The sequence below is a fragment of the Athene cunicularia genome (genome assembly GCF_003259725.1).
Source record: "Athene cunicularia isolate RWA chromosome 8 unlocalized genomic scaffold, athCun1 chr8_part1, whole genome shotgun sequence".
Lineage (NCBI taxonomy): Eukaryota > Metazoa > Chordata > Aves > Strigiformes > Strigidae > Athene > Athene cunicularia.
The window spans coordinates 26819161-26837649 of record NW_020799109.1 but is presented as its reverse complement, the minus strand read 5'-3'; the positions used below and the strand labels follow the sequence as shown (position 1 = coordinate 26837649).

At 34.9% G+C, this 18489-nt stretch overlaps 1 protein-coding gene across 1 annotated transcript; it reads left to right on the top strand.

Annotated features, from left to right (window-relative positions):
- The first annotated feature begins 1473 nt into the window (after window positions 1-1473).
- Window positions 1474-7618, top strand: RGS21 (regulator of G protein signaling 21). The gene is made up of 4 exons (XM_026853981.1): window positions 1474-1484; window positions 4970-5046; window positions 6270-6436; window positions 7415-7618. The coding sequence occupies exons 1-4, from the start codon at window positions 1474-1476 to the stop codon at window positions 7616-7618; spliced, it is 459 nt and encodes a 152-aa protein (XP_026709782.1).
- Window positions 7619-18489: the final 10871 nt, after the last annotated feature.

Sequence of the window (18489 nt, the reverse complement as noted above, 5' to 3'; positions counted from 1 at the left end):
CCCCCCCCCAATATGATCATTAAACTAAAATAATTCTTTTTGTGTCTAGGTTATCCCTCCATATTCACAGAGAGCAATCATAGCTCCTCTTTGCTTTCATTTTACAGACAAACTGAGGTATTTAATTCTTCTTCTAAAAGACAGTTTAATTCTCCTAGTCATCCCAGTAACCCACCTCCCTATACCTGTTCTCATCTGATTTCAACTTTCTGGAGCACTATTGACCAGATTCACTATTTTTTGTCCCATGTGAAGTTCCTCAAATAATTTGGCCTGAAACTTCAACAGATCTACAAGAGATGAGGATAAAGTATAATCCCTTAACATTGCTGGGGTCAAAATGTGGCATGTGGTGCTTCGATTTTTCTTTCTTACCTTATAAGATAGACATAGCTAGAATAAGAAAGACTTTGTCTTCGGTCAGGCTGAAGGCAGCTTTGTATGTGACTATACCATATAGGAAAATAAAATAGAGAAAATGGACCTAAACTCTTGAGTCTGCTCTACTTGGTGTAAAATATTTTAACTGAGAAGACAAAAACCCCTTATTCTGCAGGTTGGGACAGGTGGATCCCAGTTCCTGAACCACTGGAAGTTTATTAATATCAAGTGGAGACATTGAGAACCAGGAAGCTGGGTAGGGTGAGCAAAGGATTAGGCAGCAGAACATTATTTGAAGAGAAGCAAGAAGCCAATCAGTAAGTGAGGGATAGCAAGGAACATACAGAGAAAGAAAAGAGCTGGGGAGGAAAATTTGTCGAGAGCAAAAGACAAAATTCTATGAAAATGATTTTGGGGCAGAGGGATGCTCCTAGAGGATGGCACATAGAATGAAACATCAATAAGAACAGAAAGAAAAATCACTGCCTTGAAAGTACCAAATCCTGTGTGATTTCATTATTTGTAACAGCATCAATGTGCAAATGATGGCCAGCCCAACAACACTCTTTGGTCCCATTGTGATAAGTCTTGTATGAATAAACAAAAGAGACAATGGCTCCAGGGCCTTAGACCTTCAAGACATACAAGGTGATGGATAAGCATTACAGATACAATAGGATAATAAATATACTGAAGAATTTTCTAGTTATGTGTGCTGAACCCATTTTCCTTTTTTCTTTTCCACAGCCAATAAACCAAATGGTCAGTGAGAAAAATCACAAGATGATTTATCTGTTAAAATGTTGTTCAGAACATAAGTATGTATTGAGAAATATTTGCATATAAATTGTTTTTAATTAAAATTACTTTTGGTAGATTAAGTTAGAACAGTCACTGTTTAAAAAAAGCCATGTTTCTAAAAGAAATAATTTTAAAGGAAGTGTTAAAACCAGTTTGTCAATTTGCATTGTACTGTTTGGTTATTCACATGCTAATTGTATTGTTCCTGCTGTCACATTACCTTCAGCTTGAAGATCAGTCAGAAAAAAGAAATTCTGCCCTACCTGTGACAGTCAGACAGTGGAACAAAAAATGCCAGTGAAGTGAGTTGTTGTTTATGGCTATTTTAATTGTAGGAGATGTATTGGATGGAATGATCAACTTCTGAATAATCTGGACAGCTTTTATTTTCCTTCCCCCTTTAAATTGGATATGATTATTTTGATTCCTTGTTGTCAACTCTGCTTGCCATTCCCATTCAAGTAAATCCTATGAGGTCAATGAGGTAATTCTTGGAATGACAAGTAAATATTAAAAAAATATTACCCAGGAGCAAGACAACAGAATTAGGTTCATGCTGTCTGTTTTATCCTGGTCTTTCATTTTTCTTTTTGTTTGACAAAAAACCTAGCAAATATTTACTGAACAACCTGAAAAATTGTTACATATTTGATAAAAGTTATTACAGTTACTAAAAAAATTTCTCTGCTGATTAATTCTGTCAGCACACAATGTCTCACAAAGTACTACATAACGCTGCATTTAGTTTTCATTTGTGTTTTCGATACTGACTATATTTGTACTCCAGTTTCCTTCATGTATGTGTGCATGTGTGCATCTATATCTATAAATATGCATAATTTGATTATTTTTGTTTAAATATAATTTTGTGCAGCCTGGATACAAATAAATTGACAGCTACAGAAAAAGCTTTCTTGGTAAAGGTGTCAGTGCCACAATCTATTGTAATAATTATAACTACAGCTACGTAATATGGTGACATATTATATAATCTGTTTATAAATTTACAATTAGAAAATACCATTACGGGTGATGCTGAGAAATTCCTGTGGAATGCAACTCTCAAACTAACCGGTATAATTCAGAGCAAGGTTTTGACAGTCAAGCTCTCAGAATACCTTTAGGAATATAAAACATTATTTACAGAATTCTAATGTGAGTTCTTTAAAAAATATTTTATACAGAACAAACTGTTTGGTCCATTTATCAGACTCCAGAGCCTTTTAGCTCCTAAAATACCTATTTTTAAAGTTAGTATATACACTAGCAGAAAGTCAATAGTTAACCTTGGTCTTTCCATAGGTGATTTCAGACTGCAGTTGTTCAGATGGACAAAAGCATAGTGAACTTCACTTCAACGGTTACATTAAAATGCTCTCCTGAAGGATGGGCATCATGACAGCCTCAAGAATACATGCTTTTATAATGCTAGCCTAGATGAAAGAGCAGCACAGCAAGTGCAGGCAGGTGCTGTGTTTTAGTAGAGCCTTTTCCACCCTTTTTTCCACTCACTCAGATTTCCCACTCCTCAGTACTGTGGACAGTGTCTGTGGCTTGTGATGCTTCACTGAGTCCAGGATGACCTGCTCTACTTCTTAATTAGGATGAACTCCAGTCCTACCTAAGGGCTGTGAATATAAGATCTAGGCATGAGATAGAAAAGAATTATACCCCATGAGTTTGCAGGTCTCAAACCAGAAAGACCAACTGAGAAAAACCTTACATACAGAATGACTAACCTCCATGAAAAATTAAGCTGTGAAGTTTTTCAAATGGAAGCAGGGTCTAAGTGAAAAAATAAGATTTCTCTTTTGGTCAAAAGTCCTGGAACTTGTTTTGATTTTGGACTGAAACAAAACGTTTCTAAATTTTCCAATTTCCCCTTTCTTACTAAATGAGACAGATGATGCATGCATACCATTCCAGAGCTTCCAAGATGTCAAATGTCTGTATTCACTTAGAATGTAAATTCAATTTCAAATCCCCCTGCCTACTATAACTTATACAAGATACATAACCAGAGAATTAGAAAGCTGGTTTCCTCTCTCCTTGTCTGATTAGTACCTCTCTACTATTTGTATAAAATGTAACAGTTTCAACAAAACCAACATGAGATACCCTTCTATTTAATTATTACCTATCTCTCCAGGTATTCCTGCAGGTATTCTAGAGTTGATGTGTTTCCTTTTCTCCTTACAAAAAAAAATTATATCCAAAATAGGAAAAAAAATCAATTACTTTGCTCTGGTCTTGCACTTTGAACTATTTGTTTTATTTCAAGATCTTTCACATTTTCAAAATGCTAGTAAAACATTCTTAATACCTTTTAAACTTTTATGTTTTTAAAAAACATATTAATATGCATTAATTTTACTAAAATTTAACAAACATTGGGATAAAACCTTCTACTGAGTCTGTTCTGAGTAGATAATAGGGTATCAGCTCAATAAGATTACTCATATTTTACTACCTGTCTTTAGAGGTTACAAGAAGAACTGATTAACACTTGAAATTTCTAGTTCAAAAATTTTAGCCAAGGACAATTGTAAGATTTGAAATATTTTTTTCAAAATTTTCCTTAAAAAAACCTATTTAAAAAAAAATTTGTTTAAAAACCACTGAACTGAGGTTTATTGAAGTATTCTTATTCTAAAACAAAATATGAGCTAGATAACCAGACAGATTTATTCCTGCTTATTGTCAAACAGTAGATATGAGACTAATGTTCATTTGTGGATGCCTGAGGCTGCAAACTGACCAACCACTAAAAAAAAGAGAAAATCAAATAGAAAAACTGACATGCAGGAAAGCAGGTAGGCACATGCTGACATCTCCGCATGTGTCTCACATTTTCACAAAATGTTTCATTTTCAATAAATCATATTCTTCCAATGTTTCATGGCAAAAAGTGCAAGCAATGACAACAATGCTGGCAAAGGAAGCCCTTTTTCTCTGCTGAATGTTTAAATTAAAAACTCATACAATGGTAATTTTAATCAAAACATAATTTTTCTGGAATAAAAGACAGGGTTTTTATCTATGTACTCTATGGACTAAAATGAATATGACCAACCTTCCCAAGTTATAAAACGCCCCATGCATTTATAAAGCATGCAGTTCCCTTATCTGACATGCTTTTGCCTGTCAGACAGTGTGTCTGTCCTCTGTGAGCCTGCACACTAAACCTTGCTTCTGAACCAGCTTGAACATCTTCAGAGCACCCAGGGTCTATTTAGTAAGAGCAAAGGTCCCCATTTAGTTCCATGCCTCATTTCTAACAAAAGCCGACAGCAAGTTACAAAGGAAGAGTCTAAACCTATGAATTTACTCAATTTTTTATACCAAGAAACTGAAATAATGCCTATTTATCCTACCATTGTTAGCATGATAAAGCTTTAGATAATTCTACTCATTCCAAGAAAAAGGTGTATATAAATTAATGGTTAATCCGCTTGAATTTGAGAAGAAATTCAGTACACTCTACAACATTAATATCCCTCCTATGTTTTTATTATAGTTCAACAAATTGCAAGCATTACTACTCTCTCCTGGATGAATAATCAAGTTGCCAGTGTCAAATAACACTGTATTTTATGAGTGTATATGGTTCTCTACACTCTTAAAAAAAAAAAAAAAAAAGGTGTCACACTTTTTGTTGACTTTCTGTTATTCAGTGCATAGGGTAATATGAATTACTCACCCTGCTCCCTTGAGGAAGTAGCCAAATAATAGACTAGCTACCACAGACTGCACAGGCAAAAGATTGCAATGCTATTTTCAAGGATAGATGTTGTTTCCACAGGTCAAAAGCTGAGGAAACAATGGCCTGGTCTGAGTCTGTGGATACACTTCTAGCTAATAAAGGTAAGAAATAAATGGAAAATACTTTTTTAAAAACGTGTGTCAACTCAGTGCACAAACGGTGCTGCCAGGTTTTCACACTGCTCTGCCGTTCAGTTCTCCATGTGCTTTGAATGCTACTGCTGGAGGCATGTGAGCTGCTGAAAGGTAGAAGGAGCATGTTTCTTCAAGCTGCAAACACAATACACCTTCTGGCTAATGCTTCACGGACATTGAAGGAGGCAGAAATGCCCTGAATGAGTTTTATTTTATGAAGATAGCTGTTGTTAAACTCTCCATGCAATGATTCTGTTTTTTCTACTTCTTAAAAAAACCCACAAATGTTTTCCTAGATATTCCTGTTACAAAGAAATATAAATGCTATGCATTGACTTCTGGTCAAATAAAAAATTACTATTTCTAATATATCCAAAGTAATTTCTCCAAGAGATCCCATTCCTACTGACCCGAAACCCCAAACCACATGTGACTTTAAAATTTCCTTGCCCCTACCTCATTTTCCTGCAGTAACTTTGTGGCCTGGACCCTGGCAGGTGCCTCCACAATGTTTCACAATAGTATTAACATGACTAACACAACCAAATTTGGTGCTGCTAGCTTTCTTTTCTAAGAACTTGTCATTTCGATTAATTTTAAACAATTTCTTCCAAACAAACCTTTGTTTCATTTTTTTCATTTAAAAGTGAAAAAAGTGCCAAACAAAGAAGTCACAAAGAGTCCATCTCCATGCAAGTCTTATTCATTACTTGAAAGGAGATGGGAGCGCTATTTAGGTCCGCTAACCTCAGCTCTGAGAGGAGCACACTACCACAATATGACTTAATTTTCTGCTTGCTTCTTAGACCAGGGGTCAGCCTCAAGTCCCTAATTTCCTAGTAGGTACAAATCTTCTTGAAGACCAAAATCTCCAGGATCCCTTTTTGACTAGTGCAGCAGTGAAACGAAACCATGGCAGGCAGGTATTGGGAGCATTCCCCAGTTAGCAACTGTCTGAAAGAATTCTCTTAGTCACTTCATCATCGCTATAGTTTCATCTCCTATTTATTTCTCCTACAACAGCCTCTTAAGACTAACTGCTGGCTGACAGGCAAAACAATATTGGACATATAAGTTACACTATATATACTGCATATACACACACACAGAGGGACGTGTATATACATACACATAATCTGCATTGGTCTTTCAGTTTTCTTCTACCCGTCATCTCGTGCATTTTTCCCCAGATGGCTTGGCAGCTTTTAGGACATTTTTGAAGTCAGAGTTCAGTGAAGAGAATGTGGAGTTCTGGCTGGCCTGTGAAGACTTCAAGAAAACCAAGTCCTCCACTAAGATTGCCTCAAAAGCCCAGAAGATTTATTCTGACTTTATACAAGCTGATGCTCCGAAGGAGGTAAATAGTATTTTGCATGTACTTTCGATACTGAGAATGGGAGTCAAGTGGAAAGTCGAGATCTAAACTTCCAGGAATGACAGAAAGTACAATTCAACGTGGCTGTACTTCCATTTTCATGTCAATTATTTACCAGATAGAAAAAAACAGTGTATTAATCTGTGAAGCAAACAAAGATTTCTTGTGGTTTATACTTTAAATATGTTCTTCACACAGGGCATGGGTTTATCTTACCGTCTGAAATTTCTACCTTAAGATTTAAGGAAATACATGTTGAATATAATTTGTTTGCTCTAACCATTTTTACAATGCGATAAGCCCCATTTCCTCTGTATTTTAAGTACCATTTGTATATTGGAATGTTAATGATTGTATTTGTTCTTTTATACAGGTATTTTTGACATGGTAAAAATTAAAATGCAAATTGGCAAAAATTTCCACCACAGCAATCAATTTTTCAATTATTTAAAAAATACTTACTATGAAGGAACAAATTGCTAATAAATTAGTGTTCACATTCTACTCCCTAACAAACTTTTAAACTGTTGGTTTTTGCTTTTGATACTGAGCATGCTTTGAATGTCCCCATGACTTACACATGATTGAAATCCATTTTATTATTGTTGAAAACAAAAAATCCTTACAAAATACATAAGGCCAAAATCTAAATGGATGCTGAGTACCTTTATCTCTAATTTACTCTTTGGTCACTGGTACTTCATAGGATTCAGTCTGGCAAAAAGAAGAGATAATCAGAAGCAAGTTTTCCCCTTATTTTTTCAATGATGCTATCTTTTTAAGAGCAAAATAAAATCAAGAATTTGGTATGCTAGAAAATGAAGGGATGGTCTTCCTGCTTATTTGCATCAACTAGGCTATTTGGGAGGAAATTCAAATGCAGGCTGTGGCCTGTACATGAACAGGCTTCAGCTTTCCAATCAAACTGACATTGGTTTTCTGCCTCCTTTCTTCCTGCAGATAAACATTGACTTCCATACCAAAACCCACATCTCTCAGAATATGTCTGAACCCACCCTCAGCTGTTTTGATGATGCTCAGAGGTTAATCTATAGCCTCATGGCAAAGGACTCTTTTCCCAGGTTTCTAAGGTCAGAAGTGTACCAGAAACTAGTAAAGAAGCAACAGAATGGAAACCAGAAGAGATGGCTCCCATTTTTTTGAGAAAATACCTGAGGAATTATGAATTTGTAAATGTCTCCCTTGCAATGCAGTACAGATAATATTTTATTAAAGTGATTGTACAAAGATCTAAGAATCGCCTTTGCCAGCTTGTTTTTAAGTATAATATGCACATGATACTTTCTAATAATGGTGGAGAAATAGTCAAGAAACAGGATGGAATATGCTAAGACATTTGAGCTACCTTTTTAGTAAAGAATTTTGCCACTGATAATTTTTCCAGAACTTTAGTTGTCAAAGTGTTTTCACATTTTTAAGCAGAATGTTTTGTTTTTCTGATTTGCCTTTGATTTTTCTTTATAAGTATGGCCTCAAAAATAAATTCCTTTTAGGGGACTTGAATACATTTACTCATTCATTCATCATCTTATTTGTAATTTGTAAAAAAATTTAAAAACTTCTTTTAAATGTGTTTTATACAAATTCAAACCAGAATGAGTAGAAATATGGTACATAACATGCTATGATAATATTTAATAAATAGGTAGCTGCTTTATAACAAATGTTCCTGGTATTGAGAGCAAATTGGTGTTTTATAATACAGCTGTCTTCAGTACAACTCTCTTCAATTTCCTTTGTGTTTATTTCATGTAAATTTTTATTGAAAAGTTATTTATTAATTGTGCAAGCATTTTGGGAAAAAAAAAAAAAAAAAGAGTATATCTTCCTTTGTACATTTTCAATGAAAGATTCTTTTTCTTTACTTTTCCAAATGTGTCAGTGATACCGTCCCCATGCACTCATGAAGAAGTAATGTAAATAATTAACATTTTTTAGTGAAATACAGATAAGCACAAAAGCAGGCATCAGAGAAACAGTTTTAGGCAAGTAAGCATGTAAATCAGAATTTAGTCATGGTGTTATTTTTCAAATGAGAAAGCTATGATAGGATTCTAGTGCAATCTTAAGGTGTCTCCAAATTGCCATTAGAGGATTTGTTGTATATATTTAGGTGAAGGAAGGAGCTGTGGCCTAGTATTGAAGAAGAAAATATTTTAAACCATATAGGACAGGAAGAATCTTCACTATGGAAACTATTTCTAAATCCAAGAGACAGCAATGAGAATTTTTTTTAAAAAAAGAAAAATCTTTCATTTCATATAAATTTAATCCTTTTGCTTTTGATCTGCTCTAAATGTCCCAGAATCTCTCCCTGTTTGGAACTCTGTTCATGCCTTCTACACACCATCACATCCTCTATGCAAAAGATCCTCTCTATTTTATAAAACTACGTTAAGGAACTAATTCATTTAGACAATAAAGGATATTAAGTAGTCTGAAAGCCCCAATACACTGCCTTCACTTATGTACTTAAGTTAATGTCCTGCCACAGCTTATGTAAGTAGGTAGAGTGTAAAATATCTGTTCTTTTATATCCATCATTTGTTCTATTACTTTGTTTTTCTTCTTGCTGTCTTTCTTCCCCAGTACTAGTGGTTAACAAAGAAATGAACGCGATCGCTGAGGTTGAGCTGCAAGAAGGATGTGGGTTTCTTTTGCAGTCCCACAGCTACCATACATTTTGCAACGATACTTCAGTGGAAAATTGCAACTTCCGCCTGCAGCACAGCCCTGGTATCCTTTCTGCACCAGGGGATTTGTCTCATTAAAGTCACAGTAAAGACAGCAGTCACGATTGCTGAAATTACACCAGTTACTCAAAACTACAGCAAGCCATCTTCCCTTCTTACAAATGCAATTCTCATTTTCAGAAAAGAAAATTCCAACATGTAGGAAGAAGTGGGATCATGTGAACTTTCTTGATAGGGCAAATAGGCAAAACAAATCTGCTCTACCAATTGTTTGGGACCTGAGGATAAAAAAGAACCTAGACAATAGATGTGTGATCATGAAATTTCACAGCTGTCTCTGTGCTCCTTTAAAACTTGTAATTCTGACTTTACCACATCAGAAACAGAGATAGAAAGTGGGAGAAAGATGGCTGCCAGGGATCTCTAATTCCTAACCGCTTGAAAACACAGCATAAGAAGAAGTTAAAAATATATATAAAATTGTCAAACTTGATAGAAATAATGCCTGTTATTATTCTGATAACTATATAAAAACATGCTTCCTAAGCGTGTCCACATAATGCCTAGCTGTTTCTCTATGATTGACAGCATAATCTTCAGAGGAGTAGCTCATTGATAACATTTTAGCATTTGACATTTTATTAATTAAATAATAAAGCATCATGACTGGTTTTAACACATTTTCAATTAATTTAGAATGTTTTCAGAGAAATGTACAGTAATTGCACTTTTAGGGACTAGCACAGACTCAAGTGTAAAGTAACAGTACTAATCCTTTTATAACCCACTAACCATGCTAGTTTTAATTAACTAACAAAGTTAATGAAACTTTTGTTGATCAAGACTTTCAACATTTTTAGTAATTAATCTGTTTCAGTTGCTTAGATATAAGATGAAACTCTGCAAAGTTTAAATAAATGATCACTATAAATTCATATATACCCAAAGATAATTGGATGCAGGTTCACCATTAATTGTTAATGCCTTCAGAGCACTATCTGGCTGTATCATATGCAATTAAACAAAAGAATCTACAGCATATTATAGCATTTTGCAGTTTAACAATCAAGTTTCTGAAAACTTCTATAATATAATTGATTATTAAAGCATTATTAAAGATCCATTTCAGAAAGTATCCAAAACCACCCAGATGTGAAAGATGGGAGCCAATGGCCTGTATTTCTCTTAATTTTTTAGGTCTAAAACTGATGTTTCATACTTCTACAACAGGAAAAAATGATCACAGCCTAGCACCTAAGCTCTGATAATTTGACATAGGGAAAGGCCAGGCACTGAAGTGTGATTTAGAAGACTTAGACTGAACTTTGACAATATGCCAGAGCTTTAAGGACTTTTCCAGCATCAGCATGGCCCAATTGTATAACCTGTCGTGCAGCAGTTATGAAATTAAATAGTTACCTCTGTCTTCCATCAAATTGTAATATATTTATGCCCTTTCATATCTGGGGAGCATGCAGACACTCTGGCAAGGCAGGATCTATGTTCAGGCTTCCTTCTGAGTAATATCTTCATTGTCAAAGCCACTAAAGTTTGGAAAACCTGGATATAAATTTTGTCACAACTATTCTTATAAGTTTGTACATCACCTATTCCTGTGGAACATCAAGCTAACACATTACCAGAATTATTTATCTTAATACCAGCTCTGGGTTACAATGGAAAAAGAAGACAAGACTATAGTGTTGTTAGTACTGAATATTACATGTTTTATAAGTATCTTACAGAAGTTATGGTGCAATTTTTAGGAAGGCTTTGTTGTGGTTCTTTTTGCTAGACCATAATAAAAAGAGGAAGAAAATACTGTTGTAGCTAAATAAAAAGCACACATAAAAAGTTGCATTAGAAACCATGTTTGCACTCCAAGCATCCCACTTGATTTCACTGAAAAATAAAAAGGGGCTATTTGGGGGGTTTTTACCCTCTGTTTACAAGTCCAAGCCAGGTAAAAATCTCAGTTCATGGAAAAACTATCTTTTTTAAAGGACTGAATCTCTTTCAGCACAAAAAAGTAGATTTACAAAAAATCCTACCAAATAGAAATAGTAGAAATAAATCGAAGTGGACACCACATTTCTTATTAAAAAAACTGAATTCCCACATGCAGTGCCAGTCCTAAAGCTGCCATAGCAACTGTAGTCACAGATCACATCAGATCCATCATGCTCACAACCTGACAGAACTGTTCCAGAATTAAAATTAAAGGCATAATACTATAATAAGAATATATATATGTGTGTATATATATATATATATATATATATAAAATAAATAAAACAGAAAATATGGCATGATATTCTGTCTCTTCACTGCCTAGGAACACTAATTGTTCAATATTGTAATTTTGAAATAACTTAATTTGAAATATTCATTTAATAATGGAAAGTATTTTGAAGAACTGAAAAGTGACACTAAAATTATATTAAAAGCTCTACTTTTAAGTATTCTTAAGCTGTTCATTTAGAGAAAAATCACCTCCCAGAAAAGTTTCTTTTCCATTTTCCCCCAGTTTTTCAAATTCTATAATATTAGGCTTTGGAATTTAGACTTAATGTATTCTTACATATTTCAGAGGAGGCCCTGGATGCTTTGATCTATAGTAAGAAAAATGAGACAATATAAGAGCAAATGATTCTCTGCCTTATATTTTTATATTGTAGCTATAGTTTCTAGCTGCCATGTGATCATTTCTCTGTCCTAAATGAGCTATTGCCTTGTGGTTTTGTTTTTTTTTTTCAGTATTGCATGGGTTCAGTTATTTGCATCTAAAATGAGTAGAGCTGGATTTGTCTCGCAATCCATATCTGTTTCCATTTATGTTTGCATGTAGGTTATTTTTAGTTTTATGAATAGTTTCCCTACTATGCATAACAGTCCTGGAAAGGCAAACAAAAGCATGTACTCAGTAAAAACTCTAAGGAAACCGTTTTTTCCTAATACAGAGGTAATAACTTAAAGGCTCATAAACCAGAAAAGAAATGGGGAAAAAATTAATCCTTAAATAAGTTGTATTTCTTGAATAACTTCAAATGTATCATGCTTTCTTCTAAATATCATGTTTTAGCAGAAAGAAGAGGGCAGGAAGAAAAGAAATCATGAAGATGTATGATTTAGGGTTCTGGATAGAAAACTTCTTGTTCTTATCTGTGTTGGCAGCAACATCTCCATGCCTGCACAGCATGGGGAATATAGCAAGGCAGGATACAGAGAGATCACCTGGCTCAGTCTCCCACACTGGTCATCATGCCTAGAGTGAAGCTTCTTTGGTGAGCTGCACCGTATGTTCATTCACCTTCCAATTCTTCACCAAATTCCAGGGCTCAAAAACCTCATATTAAAAATGTATTACCTTTTTCTCCCTCTGCAATATAAAATAACTGTACCATGTTAACTACAGGCTACAGAGTCTCTAGTCTTTAAATTACTACCACACATAAATACTGTTATTAATAGTTCTTCTGATCTAGTTACAGATATTTCTGCCACTAGCCTAACCAAATACCCAACATCCTGGGCTCAAGGTTAAAAGATAAAGAATGTAAAGAAGTATAAATATTACAAACCCAATAGAGTTTATTCTTCATATAATAGAACAGGGGAAGCTCCTTTGAAAGGTTGAACTAGTTTGTTATTTAAAATATTATATTCAATAGAGAAGATGCATAGGCAAATTCAGGCTGAATGGTCTGACAACAGAAAACCTCTGAAATGCTCTTGACACTGTAAAATGACAGTACATAAACTAGGAGGTATCAGATAAAATGCCATGGACTGACGCTGTGACACTATGGCTTGTATTGCTAATATTTTTCTAAGTTCTGCACTCTGTCTACCTGGTCTTTTAACCAGGCTCCTGACTGTGAAGGGACCTCTCTTGCTTCCATTCCATTCTAAAATTGTACAGTGCTATCACTTGTCTTGAAGCACCATCAGCAACTTTACAATATGAATAGTTCCAAATTTATTTGAATTTAATTTTCAGAACAAATGGACTGGATTTTGATCTAAATGCAATCATTTTGCCTGTTGTAATGAGATAAAATGGCAGTAGCGAAAAGTCACTTCTAACCAGAGCTGAGTCTTTTAGGAAAATAAAATGAAAATGTGACTTGTTAAATGGCATAAAGGTGGGGGTTGTGACATGGTATCTTTTCATGACAAATGGTAAATGCAACACATTCCAGACTAGACAGACTTATTAATACTGACACCTTTTACAGTCTCAAATGTTTTTCACTGTTGATAGTGAGTCAGTATTGGAAATTCTATATTCTGCGACAGGAAGTATTAGAATAAACTGTACTTGGATCAGACTCCATACTTTATTATATTTATGCCATTTTTCAGTTATTCTCACACTTTACATAGATCTCTCTGTAGTGACAATGACATACCATACTGGAGCTGAATTCTGTTGCCAGGAATACATTGGTTTTCTTAGCAAAATTACATTTTTGCATAAATTTTAAAACAGGAAAATTGGATATTTTAAAAATATACTTACTGTTTTTTAACAGTAACTCTCCAAGCTTTTTCTAACATTTTTATTAGGACCAAAACGTTTTTATTGCCACTATGTAATAAGTCTGTATTCTGAACTGAAATTAGAATTGGAGGTGGACACAAATGGAGGATTCCAGTTTTTAAAAAAGTTCATCTGGTCTGTTAAAAATCTCCACAGATTTCTGTGAAGTGAATTAATAAAAAACAATGCCTACCACCACTAAGTACTTAACCCTCTAAAAATGCAGTTTCAGGTAAACAGTATCTATGGATTTAATAATTACAAAAATAAAAACTTTTGTTTCTTAAAGGTGGGTTTTGTTTTGTTTTCTTTTAGAATGGACAAAAATATGAATTCATACTTTAGTGTCCTCTATGCAAACAGGGGTTTATGCATTGGTAATTGAAGCCCATCAGACAATTCCTATGAGTTATTGCTTACTAAAGTGCTTACAGAAGCATTGCAGTCTATGACACAAAATCATCTGGTTTTATTTTAAGAAAATTGCATCTCACATCTTATTTTTATAATAAATTTAAATAGTATTTTTGTGTTATTATTCATTTTTATGTCAAGTATATATTTAAAATTATCCCAGGAATTGATCGTTTGTTGGCAGTCCATATGAAAAAAAAGAAATGACAAAAGGAATTACAGCCCTTTAGAGATCTCCTTTAAGTTCATCAATTATATAAAAGGAAGGGAAATTCATATGTAAATTAAATCTGCAGGCACTAAAAAGGGAGGTAGTACACTGTAATTGCAGAAAAACTGCACAGAGGCAGCAGAATAATGTCAGAAAAAATGTAATGAGATTCAGCTTTATAAATGTTAATCTAATATATTTAAGAGAAGAGAGCTTGAAATGAAGCCCATCAGGCAGGTGATATCCAGTAATACTGTTGAAGGTTCACCTTGGTATAAGAGCTTGTTTATTCAGGTATCTCTATTAACTCTTATCAAAAACACCTTTCCAAGATCTGAACCAATAGATAACATCTATACAATGCCCATCTAGGCTTTGGCTACAATGGGGAATATAGAAATTGAATTCCAGGTGCACGGCCTTGCATTAAAGACAACACGCTCCACTGAGCTTTGCTTCAAGGATTGAAAGCAATACATATGGATCTGAATGTACATGTCCAAATGCAGTCCTAGAATTCAATACACATCTTGAACGTTAGAGTCTGGAACTATTTAGGGGTCATTTCTTTTTGAAAATACTATTAGTATTCACAGGGCAGAGAACTGTTCCTCTCCAAAATTTTCACACATTGGCATTTTGAAATTGGAGACACCTCACTTACCCGAAAGATATTAGTGAATTGTCAGGAGTTCAGTGACAAGGAAATTAGGGCAACAGATGTTTGATTTATGAAGAAACATTAAAGACATGAGCATAAATACAGTGTCCTAGACAAGGTGATGTGAGCCATGGGTGTTATAGCAGCATAAAATCAGAAGACGTTGAGTATGATTCAAAGAACCAGAATGACAGGATTACAACTACACAATACCGATTGAGGCTTTATTATCCATGCTTATCCTGAGGGAAAGGACAGAATTCGATGAGACTGGATACTTACAGGAATAATAAGTAGATAATGGACCAGAAAAGAAATCCTTACTGTCACAGATGGGCTTCACCCTAAATAATTCTTTTCTGCCTGTAATTCTCTTCAGCTGTACACTGACCCCACCGCTACGGCAGACGCTGAACTCAAAGCTGGTGCTCAATTCCCATACAGCAAAACTGCCCAGGTTTCTTCTTCCCTTGACTCCTAAGTATCCTGGCATTTTCAGGGAAATGTCTTTATACAATTCAGGCACAACTGTTCTTACCAAAGAACCTGAAAATGTTACAGTGGCTAACACATGGGAGAAGAAAGGGGAAAAATCAAGAGAGACATCAAGATTAATTTACTTATTTAGGCAGTAATTTAGGAAAATATTTAATCTGCTTAACTTGAAGCACCTAAACCATCTTTCTTGAGTAATTATGGCAGGAAAGCACACTGCAAACATTGGTGTCCTGTTGAATCAGTGTTGACAGACAGACCAACCCAACTGCTAGTGCATTTATAGGAGCAATTTAAAGTTCTGCAGAGAGGACTTCTACAGCACTAAGGCTAATTATCTTAAAATAAAGACATGTTTTGTACCCACATCTATTTTACATTACACTTATATTAAAAAGATAGTTGGTTTGATAAGATAATTTCAACATTTTACAAAGTACTGTGGTACCATCTTGTGGCAGTTTTTTAGACAGCACTATGGGCATTAAGACCGAATGACTATTTAAAAAATTAATTTAGAACAACTAACATTTGCTCTGATTAGAGTTTTGAGCTACATTCAGAACCATCTGCATCCTACTAGCAATTAGTATACTTTAGTACATTTATGTGTCTCTATTCTATATTTGCAGTATATTTCATATGTATTTCAGGAGAAGCTGAATACCAGTGTTCCAACGCTATTAGAAAATTATTTAATGTGTATATATATATGTGTGTGTGTGTGTGTGAACCGACTTGTTGAATCTTTTCAGTCTGAAGTTATGCATGTACTCAAATACTGTCAAAGCTGGGAATCAAAAAGATACAAACAAGGGAACTTCCTGCTTTTTTTTGAGACACAGTGATGGGAGAAGCCACCAGGTAGATCTGTCAGGCAGGACTGACTGACAGCTCGTGTAACCACATTCCTGTCTGTGCAAGCTCAGGAGGCTGCTGAGAGCAGGCCAGCATCAGTAACACAAGAGGGAACTAACACATGGAGGAGTCCAGCTTGTCCCTCTTGTCTCACAGATTTGCAAAACAGAAGGAAGCTAATAAAAGGTATGGAGAGGTGATGCAGGGAAAACAGCAGCTTCTGCTCTCATGATGTTAGTATTAGAGGAAGGCATTAAAAACTCTTGAAGGCAAATAGGCATGTAACTGAACTGCCATGGTAAAGATGAGCTTTTGGAAAGAAAAACACAGAAATCTGGATACTGCTAAGTGTACTGGAGACATCAGACTGAAAAAGCGTTTATTTTAGGTGACCTGGCTAGGTCAGTAGCTAATTAGCCCCCCTATTCTCGTTTTGAATCTCTTTAGAGACACCAAAGTATAACAAACAGTACTGTTTCAAGGGCCTTTTGGTCTGCTTCTCCCACAGCCATCTTCATCCTCCTTTCCACATCACTGCAGGAAATGAGGTTTCTGCTCTTTAACAAGATGTACCATTTGTTTAGATTTTGTGCTTTGGTTTAGGTCCATCTCAGGGTCTTGAAGTTTAGGTACAAATTTATCTCTTGCAGTTTTGACTAATTTGGAAACACAGAACAGGAAGGAGAACTTCACTTGGTTGAAAATGGTAGTTAACAGGTTGTTTATTGTGTGTACAAGGAAGCTCTGGGTTTCTTCAAATTAATGCTTCAAATTTGAAGTCCAGCTTGAACTTATATGTGTTCCTGTGTTGTCCACTAACTACAAGCATGAGTTTAGTGTAAAAAAATAAATTAAAAACTGGCACATAAATTAAGTATGAATGAGCCAATTTGAAGCAAGGGCTTTTGGGTCAGCAAGGTTTTGTTCTCCTCCAGCATCCTGCTTTCTAGTTTCCAGCTGAACCTCAAAGGGAAAAGCATTAGGATTGTGTATTACACCTGTTGATTGAAGTTGGCAATGAAATATGAGAATGCTAAAAGATCAGATGCTTGGGTCAAGATGAAGAGAAAGAATAAGGCTAAAATACAAAGCAATAGAAAATGTAAACAAAGGCTCTTACACCCTCTCAAGAACACTCTGTTTAGATATCTTCCTGTCACACTTTCTAATCTCTCCACCCAAATGCCTGTGTTACCTCACTACATCAAACTCTAAAAAAAGATCACAAAAGAGTGCCTTTAAGAGGATTAAAACCACTTTCTCCTGAAGCAGTCTGATGGATACTACTTTCTGATAGAATGAGATATGTACTTTTTACTATTTTCTTCATTTTTAAAAGCTACCTTTTAAAAGTGCACACTACTCTGTTACCAGAAAGTGTCACAGCATGTTACTACAGTAAAACATTTTTCCACTAAGTAGGCACTTATGTACCTGGGACATTTGTTTTCCAAACTTCTTGTGCATACTCTATAAGGCAATGTTGATTGTAACCTGTCAAATAATCTTTGCAAATATATATCATTTATGGTTGCTATAAGCACATGCCTTGATGTTATATTAAATAAGTCGTAACTCATGACAAGAGAAGAAGCAGAAAGGGAAGATATATCAATCTAATTAAAGGAGGGTTTCTTAAATAGTTTCTTTAACCTTGACAAACTAAGCTCCCTTTTATCATTTTATGCTGTATACTTGTAATAGACCACATCACATGTCATTACCTCAAGAAGGAAGGCCAATTCAGAAAATATTTAAACACGTGCTTACCACACAGCTGGTGAGCAGAAACTCAAGTGCCTTACTGTGAAGATGTCTGAGGAAGAGAAGGAATATTATAAGAAAACATGGGCATGACTGCCTAAGCAGAACAGCAGCATACTGAAGTGCAACTGAAATAAAAATTTCTTCCAAAACCATCTTAGAAATTACTTTAGATTTATGTAAGTAGATAGGTGAAAACTCCATTTCCTTCACTTGTGCCTCTGCAGTTATAGGATTAGTAGTAAGGGTACAATCAAAAAATTGTATGTATTTACTTGTATACACAGAACTGGTACTGAAAACTGTGAAGGCTTGGTGAGAGTCTTCAAACTCTGATACAGCCCTTGTATACTTCCTTGTGCCTTCCCCCCTCCC

Coding starts and splice junctions, on each gene's coding strand:
- RGS21 (XM_026853981.1), top strand. Junction 5,047..6,269: donor TACACTTCTAGCTAATAAAG/GTAAGAAATAAA, acceptor ATTTTTCCCCAG/ATGGCTTGGCAGCTTTTAGG. Junction 6,437..7,414: donor AAGCTGATGCTCCGAAGGAG/GTAAATAGTATT, acceptor TTCTTCCTGCAG/ATAAACATTGACTTCCATAC.